Source organism: Salvelinus fontinalis, chromosome 2 (assembly GCF_029448725.1).
Source record: "Salvelinus fontinalis isolate EN_2023a chromosome 2, ASM2944872v1, whole genome shotgun sequence".
Lineage (NCBI taxonomy): Eukaryota > Metazoa > Chordata > Actinopteri > Salmoniformes > Salmonidae > Salvelinus > Salvelinus fontinalis.
Window position 1 is genome coordinate 77,772,607 of NC_074666.1, and position 17,682 is coordinate 77,790,288.

The following is a 17,682-nucleotide window of genomic DNA, read 5'->3' on the forward strand; positions in this document are numbered from 1 at the left end:
GCGGACTAGAGGGTGTATATACATTTATTGAATTTCCTAAATTGCTACCAGGCGGAGTACTACCACCTCCTGGCTGAGAAGATCTATAAAATCCAGAAGGAACTGGAGGAAAAGCGGCGGACGCGGTTACAGAAGCAGGGCATGATGCCCACGCAACCCGGCATGCCCCCCTCAGGCCTGCCTCAGGGACCCCTTGGCATGGGCCAGTCGCCTCTGGCCCCCGGACAGCCGTCCAGTGAGTAGACGCTTTTAACACACACACACATTTGACAACATACAGTTGAAGTCAGAAGTTTACATACCTTAGCCAAATACATTTAAACTCAGTTTTTCACAATTCCTGACATTTAATCCTCGTAAAAAGTCAGTGTCTTAGGTCAGTTAGGATCGCCACTTTATTTTAAGAATGTGAAATGTCAGAATAATAGTAGTCATTTATTTCAGCTTTTATTTCTTTCATCACATTCCCAGTGGGTCAGAAGTTTACATACACTGAATTAGTATTTGGTAGCATTGCCTTTAAATTGTTTAACTTGGGTCAAACATTTCAGGTAGCCTTCCACAAGCTTCCCACAATAAGTTGGGTGAATTTTGGCCCATTCCTCCTGACAGAGCTGGTGTAACTGAGTCAGGTTTGTAGGCCTCCTTGCACGCACATGCTTTTTCAGTTCTGCCCACAAATTTTCTATAGGAATGAGGTCAGGGCTTTGTGATGGCCACTCCAATACCTTGACTTTGTTGTTCTTAAGACATTTTGTCACAACTTTGGAAGTATGCTTGGGGTCATTGTCCATTTGGAAGACCCATTTGCGACCAAGCTTTAACTTCCTGACTGATGTCTTGAGATGTTGCTTCAATATATCCACATCATTTTCCGTCCTCATGAAGCCATCTATTTTGTGATGTGCACCAGTTCCTCCTGCAGCAAAGCAACACGATGCTGCCACCCCCGTCCTTCACGGTTGGCATGGTGTTCTTCGACTTGCAAGCCTCCCCCTTTTTCCTCCAAACATAACGATGGTCATTATGGCCAAACAGTTCTATTTTTGTTTCATCAGACCAGAGAACATTTCTCCAAAAAGTACGATCTTTGTCCCCATGTGCAGTTGCAAACCGTAGTCTGGCTTTTTTTTATGGTGGTTTTAGAGCTGTGGCTTCTTCCTTGCTAGGTGGCCTTTCAGGTTATGTCAATATAGGACTCTTTGCTGTGGATATACAGTGGGGAGAACAAGTATTTGATACACTGCTGATTTTGCAGGTTTTCCTACTTACAAAGCATGTAGAGGTCTGTAATTTTTATCATAGGTACACTTCAACTGTGAGAGACTGAATCTAAAACAAAAATCCAGAAAATCACATTGTATGATTTTTAAGTAATTAATTTGCATTTTATTGCATGACATAAGTATTTGATCACCTACCAACCAGTAAGAATTCCGGCTTTCACAGACCTGTTAGTTTTTCTTTAAGAAGCCCTCCTGTTCTCCACTCATTACCTGTATTAACTGCACCTGTTTGAACTCGTTACCTGTATAAAAGACACCTGTCCACACACTCAATCGAACAGACTCCAACCTCTGCACAATGGCCAAGACTAGAGAGCTGTGTAAGGACATCAGGGATTAAATTGTAGACCTGCACAAGGCTGGGATGGGCTACAGGACAATAGGCAAGAAGCTTGGTGAGAAGGCAACAACTGTTGGCGCAATTATTAGAAAATGGAAGAAGTTGAAGATGACGGTCAATCACCCTCGGTCTGGGGTTCCATGCAAGATCTCATCTCGTGGGGCATCAATGATCATGAGGAAGGTGAGGGATCAGCCCAGAACTACACGGCAGGACCCGGTCAATGACCTGAAGAGAGCTGGGACCACAGTCTCAAAGAAAACCATTAGTAACACACTACGCCATCATGGATTAAAATCCTGCAGCGCACGCAAGGTCCCCCTGCTCAAGCCAGCGCATGTCCAGGCCCGTCTGAAGCTTGCCAATGACCATCTGGATGATCCAGAGGAGGAATGGGAGAAGGTCATGTGGTCTGATGAGACAAAAATTTAGCTTTTTGGTCTAAACTCCACTCGCTGTGTTTGGAGGAAGAAGAAGGATGAGTACAACCCCAAGAACACCATCCCAACCGTGAAGCATGGAGGTGGAAACATCATTCTTTCGGGATGCTTTTCTGAAAAGGGGACAGGACGACTGCACCGTATTGAGGGGAGGATGGATGGGGCCATGTATCGCGAGATCTTGGCCAACAACCTCCTTCCCTCAGTAAGAGCATTGAAGATGGGTCGTGGCTGGGTCTTCCAGCATGACAACAACCCGAAACACACAGCCAGGGCAACTAAGGAGTGGCTACGTAAGAAGCATCTCAAGGTCCTGGAGTGGCCTAGCCAGTCTGCAGACCTGAACCCAATAGAAAATCTTTGGAGGGAGCTGAAAGTCCGTATTGCCCAGTGACAGCCCCGAAACCTGAAGGATCTGGAGAAGGTCTGTATGGAGGAGTGGGCCAAAATCCCTGCTGCAATGTGTGCAAACCTGGTCAAGAACTACAGGAAACGTATGATCTCTGTAATTGCAAACAAAGGTTTCTGTACCAAATATTAAATTATGCTTTTCTGATGTATCAAATACTTGTCATGCAATAAAATGCAAATTAATTACTTACAAATCATACAATGTGATTTTCTGGATTTTTGTTTTAGATTCCGTCTCTCACAGTTGAAGTGTACCTATGTTAAAAATGACAGACCTCTACATGCTTTGTAAGTAGGGAAACCTGCAAAATCGGCAGTGTATCAAATACTTGTTCTCCCCACTGTAGATACTTTTGTACCTGTTTCCGCCAGCATCTTCACAAGGTCCTTTGCTGTTGTTCTGGGATTGATTTGCACTTTTCGCACCAAAGTACGTTCATCTCTAGGAGACAGAACGCGTCTCCTTCCTGAGCGGTATGACGGCTGCATGGTCCCATTGTGTTTATACTTGCGTACTATTGTTTGTACAGATGAGCGTGGTACCTTCAGGCATTTGGAAATTGCTCCCAAGGATAAACCAGACTTGTGGAGGTGTACAATTAGTTTTTTTTTTTATGAGGTCTTGGCCGATTTCTTTTGATTTTCCCATGATGTCAAGCAAAGAGGCACTGAGTTTGAAGGTAGGCCTTGAAATACATCCACAGGCACACCTCCAATTGACTCAAATGATGTCAATTAGCCTATCAGAAGCTTCTAAAGCCCTGACATAATTTTCTAGAATTTCCCAAGCTGTTTCAAGGCACAGTCAACTTAGTGTATGTGAACTTCTGACCCACTGGAATTGTGATTCAATGAATTATAAGTGAAATAATCTGTCTGTAAACAATTGGTTGAAAAATTGCTTGTGTCATGCACAAAGTAGATGTCCTAACCAACTTGCCAAAACTATAGTTTGTTAACTAGGAATTTGTGGAGTGGTTGAAAAACGAGTTTTATTGACTCCATCCTAAGTGTATGTAAACTTCTGACTTCAACTGTAGCTACTCTCTTTCAACATAGGTGTGATTAGCACTGCTTGATCCCAATTGCGTGGCTCTATTTACTTCAATAGCTAGATTTCCATCCAATGGGTAACATTTTCAAGACTTTTCAAAAATCAGCATAAAAACTAAATTAGTATTCTCCCAGCAGAGGTGTGTGTCCAAACTTATTTTATTCCTCTTGTGTTTATTTTTTTAGGTGTATTCTCTTTAAAAAAAAAAAAATCTGCATCATTGGGAAGGGCTTGAAGGCAATCATTTCACTGTAAAGTCTACACTCGTTGTATTCGGTGCATGAGACAAATAGAATTTCATGTGGCTTAAAAGCTATGTGTAATGAGAGTGCATACACAAATTACTTTTGCGGTTAATTCTCAGGTATGGTAACTAATAACAGAAGTTCAATGTGTTTCAATCACATTTTCAACTCTACTGATGGGTTTGTCACAGAAACGGTTAATTACACAAGTGTGCTGGTAAAGTGGACAGGGTGGGTTATATGATATGAATAAGAACAAGATTATTTTATTTGATCATTGGCAGCCAAGCACCAATCATCATGTCACCAACATTCAAATAATGGCCTACCATCAATTTTTTGGGGAAGTTTGCAAGATCACCGTGCACTTAACCACCATGTGAAGTTGATCATAGCTTGGTTAATCTGCATATAAACTATTCATGCTTTTCCACCTCGTGTTGTGGTGGTAAGCCTACAATGTAACATATCATTGCGTGACTTCAAGTTTACTTCGATATGATGGTTATTATATCAATATTTCTACCGGAATTGTCGCTTAATCAGATCCACCCTTGTCTAGCGTATTTTGTTTTTGGAAATGAGGACATTTTACCGACACATTTCCTGTTTCCATCAGGCCGTCAGTTAATTAATCCGCATGCAATGGTTGGATGGAAACCTGGTTACTGTAGCCATAGATGCAAAGTTAATGAATGTGTTTCTCTTCACTCTCAGATGGTTCTCATGCTGACCCCTCCATGATTCGACCCACCGGACCCAATCAGATGGTGAACAGGATGCAGAACCCTGCAGGTAAGTTGTTCCTACAGTTGAAGTCGGAAGTTTACATACACCTTAGCCAAGTACATTTAAACTCAGTTTTTCACAATTCCTGGCATTTTAATCCTAGTAAAAATTCCCTGTCTTAGGTCAGTAAGGATCACCACTTTATTTTAAGAATGTGAAATGTCAGAATAATAGTAGAGAGAATGATTTATTTCAGCTTTTATTTCTTTCTTCACATTCACAGTGGGTCAGAAGTTTACATACACTGAATTAGTATTTGGTAGCATTGCCTTTAAATAGTTTAACTTTGGTCAAACGTTTCGGGTGGCCTTCCACAAGTTTCCCGCAATAAGTTGGGTGAATTTTGGCCCATTCCGCCTGACAGAGCTGGTGTAACTGAGTCAGGTTTGTAGGCATCCTTGCTCGCACAGGCTTTTTCAGTTCTGCCCACAATTGTTCTATAGGATTGATGTCAGGGATTTGTGATGGCCACTCCAATACCTTGTCTTTGTTGTCCTTAAGCCATTTTGCCACAACTTTGGAAGTATGCTTGGGGTCATTGTCCATTTGGAAGACCCATTTGCGACCAAGCTTTAACTTCCTGACTAATGTCTTGAGATGTTGCTTAAATTATGTGGATATATTGTCCTCCCTCATGATGCCATCTATTTTGTGAAGTTGCACTAGTCCCTCCTGCAGCAAAGCACCCCCACAACATGTTGCCACCCCCGTCCTTCACGGTTGGCATGGTGTTCTTCGGCTTGCAAGCCTCCCCCTTTTTCCTCCAAACATAACAATGGTCATTATGGCCAAACAGTTCTATTTTTGTTTCATCAGACCAGAGGACATTTCTCCGAAAAGTACGATCTTTGTCCCCATGTGCAGTTGCAAATCGTAGTCTGGCTTTTTTATGGTGGTTTTGGAGCAGTGGCTTCTTCCTTGCTGAGTGGCCTTTCAGGTTTTGTACCTGTTCCCTCCAGCATCTTCACAAGGTCCTTTGCTGTTGTTCTGGGATTGATTTGCACTTTTCGCACCAAAGTACGTTCATTTCTAGGAGACAGAACGCGTCTCCTTCCTGAGCGGTATGACGACTGCGTGGTCCCATAGTGTTTATACTTGTGTACCATTGTTTGTACAGATGAACGTGGTACCTTCAGGCATTTGGAAATTGCTCCCAAGGATGAACCAGACTTGTGGAGGTCTACACATTTTTTTTCTGAGGTCTTGGCTGACTTCTTTTGATTTTCCCATGATGTCAAGCAAAAAGGCACTGAGTTTTAATGTAGGCCTTGAAATACATCCACAGGTACACCTCCAATTGACTCAAATTATGTCAATTAGCCTATCAGAAGCTTCTAAAGCCCTGACCTAATTTTCTGGAATTTTCCAAGCTGTTTCAAGGCACAAACTTATGACCCACTGGAATTATGGTACAGTGAAATAATCTGTTAACAATTGTTGGAAAAATTACTTGTCATGCACAAAGTAGATGTCCTAACCGACTTGCCAAAACTAGTTTGTTAAAAATACATTTATGGAGTGGTTGAAAAACTAGTTTTAATGACTCCAACCAAAGTGTATGTAAACTTCCGACTTCAACTGTATATGCTCAGCTTAGTGTGCTGCTTGGCACAAACCGAACCAGTCTGAAGGGTGGACATATAATGGTGGCTGTGTGTTACTGGTTTGCTCTTTCTCGTCTATCTCAGGCATGAATCAGTTTGGACAAATGGGTATGCAGTCATTAGGTCAGAGGTCAACGCCTCCCCTCCCACTTGGTGGACCTCTAAATCAGGTTAGTCGCCCTCTCTCATTCCAAATGTCCAAATTAAGGTAACTGCATTCAATATTGATAGAAATTGATTATATTTCAACATTCCAATTACAGCGACTCTAGAAAATAACCATGGTCTAATTCGAACAAAATTGAGTAATTTATCTTGTTCGGTCTCACTCAGATGGGTATGGGGCCAACGCGGATGGGGCAGCCCAATGTGGCCCAGCTCCAGAACCAGTACCTCCCTTCTGGTCAGTTCCCTGGGTCCAGTCCTGGCCTCGGGGCTGGCCCAGTCGGCATGAACCATCCAGGGCCACAAGGAGGCGTGGCACAGGTAAATAGATACTGGAACCAATGCTATAAGTAAATGGTGACAGTAAAGTAGTTGTTATAGTTGATGTTGGCTAAAGACTAACCGTCTCCTCCATGGTGTTTTCCAGCAGGCCCAGATGCCCACGCCACCCTCGCTCCCGGTCAGCAGCCCTGCAGCCCAGCCAGGCTCAGTGGCAGGATCAGGGCCCTCCCAGGGCTCTATGGGGCCAGGCAGTGTAGGTGGAGGCCCTCCTTCCAACCTGCAACTGCCCAACTCTTCTCAGCCCAACTCACACCCGCACTGCCCCCCCATCCGACAGAACTCCCCCTCCCCGGCACGCAGCCTCACGCCAACCCCTCATCAGACGCCGCCTGGTCTGCCAGGCTCGCAAACCCCCCAGCCTCACACGCCCAACCCGCCCCAGGTTGCCACTCCGCTCCCGCAGCTAGCGTCGTCACAGCCAATGGGGCAAGGAATAAACTCGGAGAAGCCCAGTCAGCTCCAGCAGCAGACAACCGGTGGTGGAGCTTCTGAAGTCCTCCAGACAGGGCAGGCTCAGTCTGTGCCTACCCAGAATGCCCATGTGCCAACCCAGCTTCCGCAAACTCCAGTGAGTAGTTTTCCCCATAGTCTCACTAACTCAACTCCTTGTGGTTGTCAGAAGTGCTGTTCTTTGGATTTCTAAGCTGATCCCTGATCTCTGGCTATACCTCCATATGTAATTTCCCTCGTTGCCTGGACAGACACCTTAGTCATTCTCTTGCCCTCCGTTCCTTGTTGGTCTACGTCTTTGGCTGTTCACTCTTTTCACTATCTTTTTTGGCTGGTTCTGTTATTCATTTCCTTTCCATTAACTTTTCTCTCTCTGTCCTCCCAGCTGTCTCAGAAGTCTTCACTGACGGCAGACGGCCAGGCTTCCACTCCGGCCTCGGTGAGCAGCGTGGACCCTAGCTCCCAGCTGACCTCGTCTGACGCCCCTGCCCCAGCTGAGCCCAAGATGGATGTGAAACAGCAGGACGATGAGGATGCCGAGGACCAGGGAGAGGGAAAGGCCTCTGGGAAGATGGGCAAGGGACAGGCAGACATCAAGTCAGAGGAGAAACCTGAGGTGAGGCTTCCAGTTTTTTTCTAAGGCAGGGGTCCAAAAGCAAAAGACAGTGCTAGCTAGCCAGCGTGGTGAAGATTATTTTACACACACCTAACATATTTTATTACATTCAGGATGATGTCTGGAAATGTGTATAGGATATTGAACATGATGTCCCCTCTCAGATTAAGAAGGAGAAGCCTTCAGGCGACGGCTGCAAGGGCGAGCCTATGGACACATCGTCATCGGTAGCAACGCCGAAGATAGAGGACAGAGACAGGAAGCCAGAGGTGAAGACTGAGCCCAAAGACGAAGAGGAGAGGTCGGGGGCATCGGGCACGCACAGCTCCCCCGCCAGCGCTCAAAACAAGAGGAAAAGTAAGATCCCCACCCCTAACTCTTTCCTCTCTTCTTCATAGGAGTAATGTACCTGTCCTTATCTTCATATGCAAGCATTCCTCAACATTTGTTTCGGACCTAAGTTCAGACATGGTGTATAGATCTAGGCTATGAATCTTTGAAGCGACGTGTATATTCACCGGTAAACAGCCTAATCAACAAACAAAAAAAATCGCATCTTTCTTGCTCCTTCTTTTCCACTACTTGCACTGCCTCTATCCCCACTTCCTCTCCTCTGTCGCTCCCTCTCTCCTCCTCTTTCCACTACCCCAGTCTTTAAGCCTGAGGAGCTGCGTCAGGCTCTGATGCCCACCCTGGAGGCCTTGTACCGCCAAGACCCTGAGTCTCTGCCCTTCCGCCAACCGGTGGACCCCCAGTTACTGGGAATACCCGTACGTATTCGAACTAGTAACAAAACTAACCTGGTAAGGGACTGCGCTGGCTTCCATTTTGCTTCCCTCTAAAGACGTTCTTACCGTTCTTTTTAGTTCATTTTTCTCTCATTCCTTTTTCATTTTCCTTTTTCTTTCATCCCTCTCTTCATCCTTACCACTGCCACATGTGTGCAAGAGTGTTGGCTCTGGGAGTTGTAGCGATTGTGTGTGTGTGTGTTAGTGAGAGAAAGCTGTCTCAATCCTGAATTTGAGTGATATGTCTCTGCTCAGGTAGAGTATACTATACATCAAACGTAGGTCAGTTGGTTTTTACTGTAGGTTCTTGGGTAGGTGCGTGTGTGTGCGCGTGTCAGCTCATGCTTGCTTCTCTCTAATTCTCTTACACCACAAAAAAACACATCAATGCTATGTACATTTTTTAAAACCTGTTTTGCTTGTAAACCAAGTCAACAGAAATCAATAAGTCTCTCTGTAACATTTAAGAGATGCAAATTTAAACCTTTCTGTCTGTTAGAATTTAACAAAAATATTTTTGGATTGGTTTCTACCGGTCAGTTTTGATTAAGATCAACACTTGAGAGGTGGTTTGGCCTTGGCCATGAATGTTAGACCCCTGGGCCTTGTTAATGGCGGCTTGTGTTTCTGCCTTTCATCAGACTTCAAAAGGCCTAAAATAAGCAGCCATTTTATCAGTGGCACATCACCGTTCTGCATTTAAAGTAACATGCCCTAAAAGGGACCTTTACTAGCCAAAAACGTTCATAGCCCATTCCTTTTTTTATTCTTTAAACTGCTTTCTTTTAATTGCTTTTTTTTTTTTACAATTCCAATTTGGATATGATTTAGCAATTCATTTTTCTTCCTCCCACATATGCCTATTCATAGTAGAAGCTTTCTAGACAGTTCCTCGCCAGTTATAAGTATTGTTGAAGTTGATTGTGAGTTATGTGAAGAGTTGTGCCAATGCCTGTATGCAGCAGTAGTGTGTCTCAGATAATGCTAATGGCTAGCAAATCAAATATCTCAGACCTCTTATTGAACACCCGTGAAGAGATACCCAGGCAATGATGTCTGGCACTAATTACAATAATTGTTTGTACGCCATTGAGGCTGCATGTACACAGGCAGCCCAATTATTGGCAGAGGAGCTGATCTGTTTGGTCAAAAGACCAATTAGTAGAAAAAGATCAGAACTATATGCTGACTGTAAATGCAGCTTGAGAGGAACTTAATATCGTATGGTCCTCACCATAGTTTTAACTCTCCTCAAGCAGTGCTAGGGCACACTTACTCCATTCTCAGAAGTCATTGGCACACTTCTCTTCAGTAACCCTCAATAGCCCCAGTGATGCACCTGACCCTAGAACACCACCTGGGTATTCAACATGGACACACAACCAGGCTCAGATACTGCTCAAATACTTTTAACGTGCTCAAATAACCAGCAAAACCACACTTTTATGAGTGCAAGGATTTATACATCCACAATGGGATTATCACACCTCAATTTCCAATACACTTGTAGAAACAACACTCATAGTTGTTGTAATTGAGCTCAGATGAATGGAATGTAGCATACTATGTGCCATGTGTTCATGCATCACAGGCTGTTGTGTCCTCTGTCAAAGTGAAGGGTCTCATTTCCTGTTTGTGTTTCCCTGGAGACGGAGAGAGATCCTTGGCTTTGCCCCTTTGTCTCAGTGCTCTTGGCTTGGACTGTGCTGTGTTGCCAACCTCCATGCTGCCAGTTTACCAGCGTGTGTTGTTACTGCATGACTGTTGTTACTGCTCTGTTCACCTCAGCTTTGCACCCTGACTCATGCCCTGAAAATGCTCCTTCAGGAGAGTCTGTAGAGGAGAACGCGGTTGCACTGGAACTGTCTCACTGCTTGAAAAACAAACACAAATTTACAGTGCACAACAGGTGCTTTTCCTCTAATTTCTGATAACTGATGTAAAAGTTGGTCTGCCTTTAGAGTACTAATCTTGCCTTGATTTGAGGAGAAGTTTGAATTTGGGCAGAATGGGTGGGGACAAGCATGGCCACCCCAGTGTCCTTCCTTGGCCTGTTCCCCATTTAATGTAGAAATGGTGCAAAGTTTGAGTGGTGAAGGGGAGAAGCTGTCATGTCTCTCTGTCTGCACGTGAATCTCTCTGCAGCCATCAACATTGTCCCCTGCACCCTCTTCTCTCCCCTGCACTGGTTTCACCTGGATGTCCACTACAACTTCTGCTACTTCAACAACTACGATGATGATGATGATGACGACCATGGTTTTCTCTACCTTCCCCCCTCCTGCATCGATGAACACACCAATCCCTTTTCTCCCCACCTTCCTTTCCGGGCTGAACCGTACCCTCGCTGACACCTGGACTTGGTTCCCTCCAGGACTACTTTGACATTGTAAAGAACCCCATAGACCTGTCGACGATAAAGCGTAAGCTGGACACGGGACAGTACCAGGAGCCCTGGCAATATGTGGATGACATCTGGCTCATGTTTAACAACGCCTGGCTGTACAACCGCAAGACATCCCGCGTCTACAAGTACTGCTCCAAGCTGGCCGAGGTGTTCGAAGCTGAAATCGACCCGGTCATGCAGGGCCTGGGCTACTGCTGCGGGAGGAAGGTAAGTGGAAGTGTGTGTACATGGATGTGTGTAACATCAGTCATTGAAGTCAGCACAGCTTTCACCTCTCCTTACCACTGCGTGTTAGACATACTATCGTACAAAATAATTGGCTTCCTGGATAAGTATTTTCAGTACATAGACTATCTCTTACTATGTCCTCTCTTATGTTTGCAGCTTGAGTTTTCCCCCCAAACTCTATGCTGCTATGGGAAACAGTTATGCACCATCCCGCGTGACGCTGCTTATTTTAGTTACCAGAACAGGTAAGGGGTGTACAGAAGCACAAACAGACTCACATACTCAGACACTGAAAGGAGCAGGGTCATTCATATCCTCAAGGGTTCTCGCTCACACACACACCCACGTACACAAGTCATGTTTTCTGCATATTTTATATAAATCCACATTTCACAAATCTACTTGAGTGATTGTCTTATTGTGATGTTATTGTGCATGCTGATATTCTCTGCAATATAGCATAGTTCAATCACAGATTAGTTAAGTTTTAATATGGCTTTAAATGGTTACACCCTGCCACCATTTTCATCTTCACAAATTTAATTTTCACTTTTGACATTTACAAAGTGGGTTCCCTGTCTTGAGATTATTTTGAAATCTACACATTTTCACTAGTCTACTTAGAATGCATAGAGAAATGTATTGATCAATTACAGGTAAGTAATTGAATCAAACTGATAATTGGCAAATGGATAGATAATTGCTTTTGGCCACAATACTTAAAATAAGACTCAGGGCGATATTGCTGCACAGCTGCAGTGAACACTTTGATTTGCAGAACATTTCATTGAACAAAGCTGTGGAGCTGATTGGCTTGATTCATTTCACCGTGAAGACAGAATCACCTAGTGTAGTTACGTTAGGGCAACATAGTATTAACAACCTCACTACATGTATTATAATTCCTCTCCAACACAAGAAAGGGACCCTCTTTTATAAATGGAGCAAAAGGATGATGGGTCGCTGTTGCACTACCACTTGCTTTTCCTCATCCACACTGTTTTTCGAGCCCCCCCCCCTTTTGTTACTGTGTTAACTTAAAGGGATACTTTGGGATTTTGGCAGATTAACTTGCGGATACCATTTTATGTCTGTCGCGTATGAAAGAAGATAGAGGTAGTTTCATGAGGCAATGCTAAATAGCATTAGCACAATTACCCATAGTCTTCCAGTCATTGTGCTAACGCTAGTTAGCAATTGCGCCAATTAACTTCCTTAAAACCACACTGAGGCATAAAAATGTTATCGACGAGTTCATCAGATTCTGGGGAAGTAGATAAAGGGCCTCGCTCCCAAAATCTCGGAGTATCCCTTTAATTATGTTTTTGTCCACTCACTGACTGTGACACTAATCTGTGCTTTGCATTGGATCTCTGTCCTCGTTGATGTTATGTTCTCCACGTCCCTCACTCTTCCCATCCTATTCATCCCTCCATCGTCCTCGTCTGACCTGTAACGATTTATTTCACGCTTTTTTAATATTCATTTTGCCCTCCCTTCCCCCATCTCTTCCCTTCTCTCCCTCCTTTTTTAACGCTTGTGATGTCTGCATTGGCCTGCTTTGGTGTGACCAATCATCCACTCCAAAATTTAACTGCAAAATCAAAACGCCTGCCCACACACAAACCCTGCATCATGATTGGCTGCTACCTGGCGACGACCTTGCCCTCTGCTCTTCTCCTGGCCTGTCCTGCCCTGCCCTGATTGGTGACTGCTTCCTCGTGCCTTCTCTGTGATTGGCTGTGCGGTTGGCGAACGGTCTAGTTCACCACAATTTGGGCTTCTTGCTGACAGGTACCACTTCTGTGAGAAGTGTTTCAACGAAATCCAGGGCGAGTGCGTGTCCCTGGGGGATGATCCTTCTCAGCCTCAGACGTGAGTACCAGCCTCCCCACCCCTCCTAACCCCCCCCACCATGTTAATACTGACATGGTTCTTCTATTGCTCATTTTGATGACATGTAAATATTGTTTGGTTCCTTTGATTTATAAATGCTTTCTATCAATGCGATTGAGAAATGTTTTTCTTTCTCCCCATCACTGAATACCTTCTCAGTCTCTCCCTTAGTGAAATGGTCAACTTTAAAAATAAAATGTATTTCTCTCTCCTCTACCTCTTAAGGCAGCAGTTCACCTCAACTGCCATCTCTATCCTTTTACTTGATTTCTGCCTCTTCTCTCTTCAGCTAAAACCCCAACATACTGAGGGCTCCTAATGTTCTGGAAGTGTTAGATGATGTTTTCAAAATTGCTGAATCCTAGCCTGTATAAAGCCAGAGCCTGCTCTTATTGCTTGTGACTTCTTTATGGCTGTAATATAGTATATTGCATTTCTGGCCCAGTGATTGGATTGAGTCTGTTCTTACCTCCTACACTCCTGGGCCTCTCTGCCTCCTCTTCACAGGTCCATCAGCAAAGATCAGTTTCAGAGGAAGAAGAATGACACGCTCGACCCTGAATGGTATCTACTCTTTTTTTCCCCCTTTACATTTGATCTGTACTTGGTGTCAAACCATATGTTTTCCATGTGGTACATTTGCATAAACTTTAGAGACTGTGAAATATTTGTTAACTGTAATATTTAATCTTTACTGTGTTTTAGTCAATTTAGCCTGTTTAGGTTATCGTCATGGCTTTTGCGTTTGAAATGTTCTGCTAGTTGAAACTCCTGTTGAGAAAATAATGACTATATCCGTGTGTGACACATGGTATCAATAACCCGTGACTCTCTCTGTCCACATCTCTTTTCTGTAGGCTTGTGGAATGTACTGACTGCGGGCGTAAAATGCACCAAATCTGTGTCCTGCATAATGACACCATATGGCCGGCAGGGTGAGCCAACTTGCATACACATTCTGTACATCTTACATTAATGCGACTGTTAGAACTGTGAAACTGCCCACTTTATTCCAAGGTGCAGTTCCAGGTTCAATCTTACCGTGGTTGTTGCCCGTTTGCCATCATGACCCTCAGCAATACCTTACATCATTCATTGCTGTCAACTTATTCAGTAGGGCAAAGAAGTGAAGCTGAAGGCCACTGAGAAATGGTAAATAACAAATGCAAGTATGATGTATTTGAAGTAATGAAATAAAGCGTGTTCCTTTTCCTCATCTCCACAGCTTTGTATGTGACAGCTGCCTTAAGAAGGCCAATAAGACGCGGAAAGAGAACAAATACGCGGCCAGAAGTAAGTGGAGTAAGTGACAAACGGGGGGCGCTCATCTACCGTCATCTTCATCGGGGTGTCAGTCTGTGTCTCCCCTCCCCTCTCCAGTCACTCAGCCGTTTCTTTTCGGTGTTCTCTTTATCCCTCTTCTCCTTTGGTGCTGTTACTGACACATGCTAATTTCCTAAACGCACATCCCACAAGTATAACACCATACATTCATGTGAAAAGCAAACGCATAATTTACTTTTTCCACCCTTCAAATCTTTGTTTAAATGTATGATTTGGTGCACTGTGTTTTCAAAATAATTTTCTTCTTTCCTCTGAGGCAGTCTGGTTTAATTTCCTACGCCCTGATGAACACTCGTCCTCTCGAGTAGTGTCAGTTAACACACATTCTACCTTTTTCCAGTCTACTTTTTCCCATGACCCAACCCTTTTGTATCTCCCCCTCCCTCCCCAATGAAAATGTTATATGTAACCTACCCTATTTCTTTATTTCAGAAGCCAGTCCTCAGACAATAGTTGCCGCTGCCAGTCCGCTGCAGCTTTTTCCGGTTCGATTTCACTCTTGTCCCAGGCCTGTACACACTGAAGGCCATGGCAAAACATTGTCATTAAGTGTTTCTCGGTTTACAGTTTGCTGTTTTTAAGGTTTGTGTGTCACCAAGGCAGTCATGGACTTCTTTTTTTATATATTTGGAGCCTTATTTATGTCATCCTCATCTTTTTTTCCTCAGTGGGTGTCCACTGCCCAGAAATCTACTTGAAATCATCATATTTTGGGTGATTTTTGTTTTGTTTTTAATGGCATCGATACTCACGCTTTTCCCCCCAACTTTGACAGTTGTCCTGTTTTTGCGTGCCTACAATCCTTCCACGTGTGGAAATTCTTACCTCCCCCATCCCATTCTCCACACCCTCAATGAAGGCAGAGTTTTTAGGGAGCCACAGGTAGGCGAGCGGGCGTGCAAAATAAAAGGACCAACTGGCCTAGACTCATTCATGGATCTCAATGAAATATGTCTTGAATGGAAGAGGGGGAAATGTCCTTATATGGTGTCAGATCCAGTTTACACCTTGTCATCTCTTCTGATTTATTGAGTGTTCAGAGCAAAGGATTAGTCCAAGTCTCAGATATGTTGTTAGTTGCCAAATTGACGACCGCTATCAGAGCATTTTAGACATTAATTGACCAAGTGCCGTAGACTGACTCCAGAGTACTCTGAAACACTCTAGAAGCAAGTCAGTGGTTGAGTTTGTATGCTTCTGACTTGCCCTTTTATAAAAACATATTTTTTAACTGTCAGATTAGAGCCCAGTGGTTATTCCATCTTTAATGTCACTAGTGAAGTTCTCTGCTCTGAGCTACTTAACAGACATAACCCCCATACACCCACCTACCACCCCAGACTGGGTTGGCTTTTACCGAAACCATGTGACCTTTCCTCTAATCGCTGTCACCCATTTCCTCTCTTCCTTCCGTCCTCCATCATTCCTCCTCTATTTCTCCCTCCCTCTCCCATTCTATTCTTTCCATACTTAATTTTCACAGGGCTCCCCCAAACTAAGTTGGGCAGCTTCCTAGAGGGGCGAGTGAATGACTACCTCAGGCGGCAGAACCATCCAGAGTCTGGTGACGTCACTATCCGTGTGGTCCATGTCTCCGACAAGGTGGTGGAGGTCAAGCCAGGCATGAAGTCCAGGTGAGAGTCTTGAGGTGTAGTGATTCTTTAATATGGAGGCAAATATAGACTACCAAGGAAGATGTCAAATTGATCCTAGTGTAAATGGACTCAAGGTTCATGTGGGCTTTCAATTATTCCCATTGTAGACGGGAGAGTTGAGACTTATCCTAACAACGTTATCTGTTCTCGTGGGACAGCGCCTATACAGTGTTTATGTGGGTGTGTCTACTTATGCTCTCCTTTAACTGATACAGGTTTGTGGACACCGGGGAGATGTCCGAGTCCTTTCCCTACAGAACGAAGGCGCTGTTTGCGTTCGAGGACATAGACGGGGCTGACGTCTGCTTCTTCGGCATGCATGTGCAGGAGTACGGCTCAGACAGCCCTCCGCCCAACCAGAGACGCGTGTATATCTCTTACCTGGACAGCGTGCACTTCTTCCAACCTCGACACCTCCGCACAGGCGTCTACCATGAGATACTCATAGGGTACCTGGAGTACGTCAAGAAGTTGGGGTAAGAGACGAGGCCCTTTTTTTTTTTACTAAGCTCAACCTATTAGTGGGCATAGATTCCTGAGAACATGACTTGACCTCATCACTCTAAACATATGTACTAAATGTCTAAAGGGTCGGTTGCAGATTTCATTCTACTTTACTGTTCTAATAAGATTCACTCTTTCCAGTTGCTGGTCTGATTCTTCAACCCTTCTTCTCCCATGGCAGGTTTACAACAGGGCACATCTGGGCTTGTCCCCCAAGTGAAGGGGACGACTACATCTTCCACTGTCATCCTGTGGACCAGAAGATCCCCAAGCCCAAGCGTCTACAGGAGTGGTACAAGAAGATGCTGGACAAGGCCGTAGCTGAGCGCATTGTGCATGACTACAAGGTGACTACAATCAGTTTTGTTTTGTCAGACATAGCACAGCCTGTGCCAGGCAGAAATCCAACTGCTTTCTTCTATGAGGTAATTGTATGCATGGAGCCCCCCCACCCCCTTGACATCTTATTCATGCTCTGTTTCAGGATGTCTTCAAGCAGGCCACAGAGGACCGTCTCACCAGTGCCAACGAACTACCATACTTTGAGGGGGACTTCTGGCCCAACGTGCTGGAGGAGAGCATCAAGGAGCTGGAGCAGGAGGAGGAGGAGAGGAAGAGGGAGGAGAACAGCACCTCCAGCGAGAGCGTAGATGTGAGTGTAAGGACTTCAATACAACAGGAGAGAGGAGTGTTTTTGTGAATATGTTACAGGATCTGGGGTGTGGGATATTGGTTGTCCTCAATAATAACATTATAGGAGTAGCTGTTGTTAAAAAGTATTGCTTAGAGGATAGATATTGAACCATTGCTAATTGGGTCAATTTCGAGGCTGCTTCAGATTCAGTGCTTTAATGGAATGTATTGGAGTCGATTTTTAATCTGGTGTTCTCCACACACAGGCCCCGAAAAGTGACAGCAAGAATGCCAAAAAGAAGAACAGCAAGAAGACGAGCAAGAACAAGAACAGCAGCCTGATCCGAGCCAATAAGAAGAAACCAGGGATGCCCAATGTGTCCAATGACCTCTCCCAGAAGCTCTACGCTTGTATGGAGAAACACAAGGAGGTATTTGATGCTGTCACCATCTTCTAAATAAAGCCACAAACACACATACTCTCA

The 17,682-nt window shown here is 44.4% G+C and overlaps 1 protein-coding gene across 9 annotated transcripts in view; it reads left to right on the forward strand.

The window, feature by feature from the left end:
• LOC129827393 (histone acetyltransferase p300-like) overlaps window positions 1-17,682 on the forward strand; it is a 33,560-nt gene that overhangs the window by 11,543 nt on the left and 4,335 nt on the right. For 2 of the 9 annotated variants that reach the window (XM_055888186.1, XM_055888201.1), the window contains exons 10-29: window positions 52-235; window positions 552-632; window positions 4,494-4,571; window positions 6,254-6,339; window positions 6,503-6,655; window positions 6,762-7,244; window positions 7,512-7,742; window positions 7,907-8,099; window positions 8,394-8,545; window positions 10,905-11,144; window positions 11,322-11,410; window positions 12,930-13,040; window positions 13,569-13,625; window positions 13,919-13,996; window positions 14,287-14,363; window positions 15,889-16,039; window positions 16,276-16,536; window positions 16,746-16,911; window positions 17,049-17,222; window positions 17,464-17,628. In XM_055888186.1, coding sequence (XP_055744161.1) covers window positions 52-235; window positions 552-632; window positions 4,494-4,571; window positions 6,254-6,339; window positions 6,503-6,655; window positions 6,762-7,244; window positions 7,512-7,742; window positions 7,907-8,099; window positions 8,394-8,545; window positions 10,905-11,144; window positions 11,322-11,410; window positions 12,930-13,040; window positions 13,569-13,625; window positions 13,919-13,996; window positions 14,287-14,363; window positions 15,889-16,039; window positions 16,276-16,536; window positions 16,746-16,911; window positions 17,049-17,222; window positions 17,464-17,628 — 3,210 coding nt within the window. The remainder of the gene's footprint in view (window positions 1-51; window positions 236-551; window positions 633-4,493; window positions 4,572-6,253; window positions 6,340-6,502; window positions 6,656-6,761; window positions 7,245-7,511; window positions 7,743-7,906; window positions 8,100-8,393; window positions 8,546-10,904; window positions 11,145-11,321; window positions 11,411-12,929; window positions 13,041-13,568; window positions 13,626-13,918; window positions 13,997-14,286; window positions 14,364-15,888; window positions 16,040-16,275; window positions 16,537-16,745; window positions 16,912-17,048; window positions 17,223-17,463; window positions 17,629-17,682) is intronic. The other 7 variants (XM_055888238.1, XM_055888246.1, XM_055888192.1 and 4 more) reach the window with 6 other exon arrangements.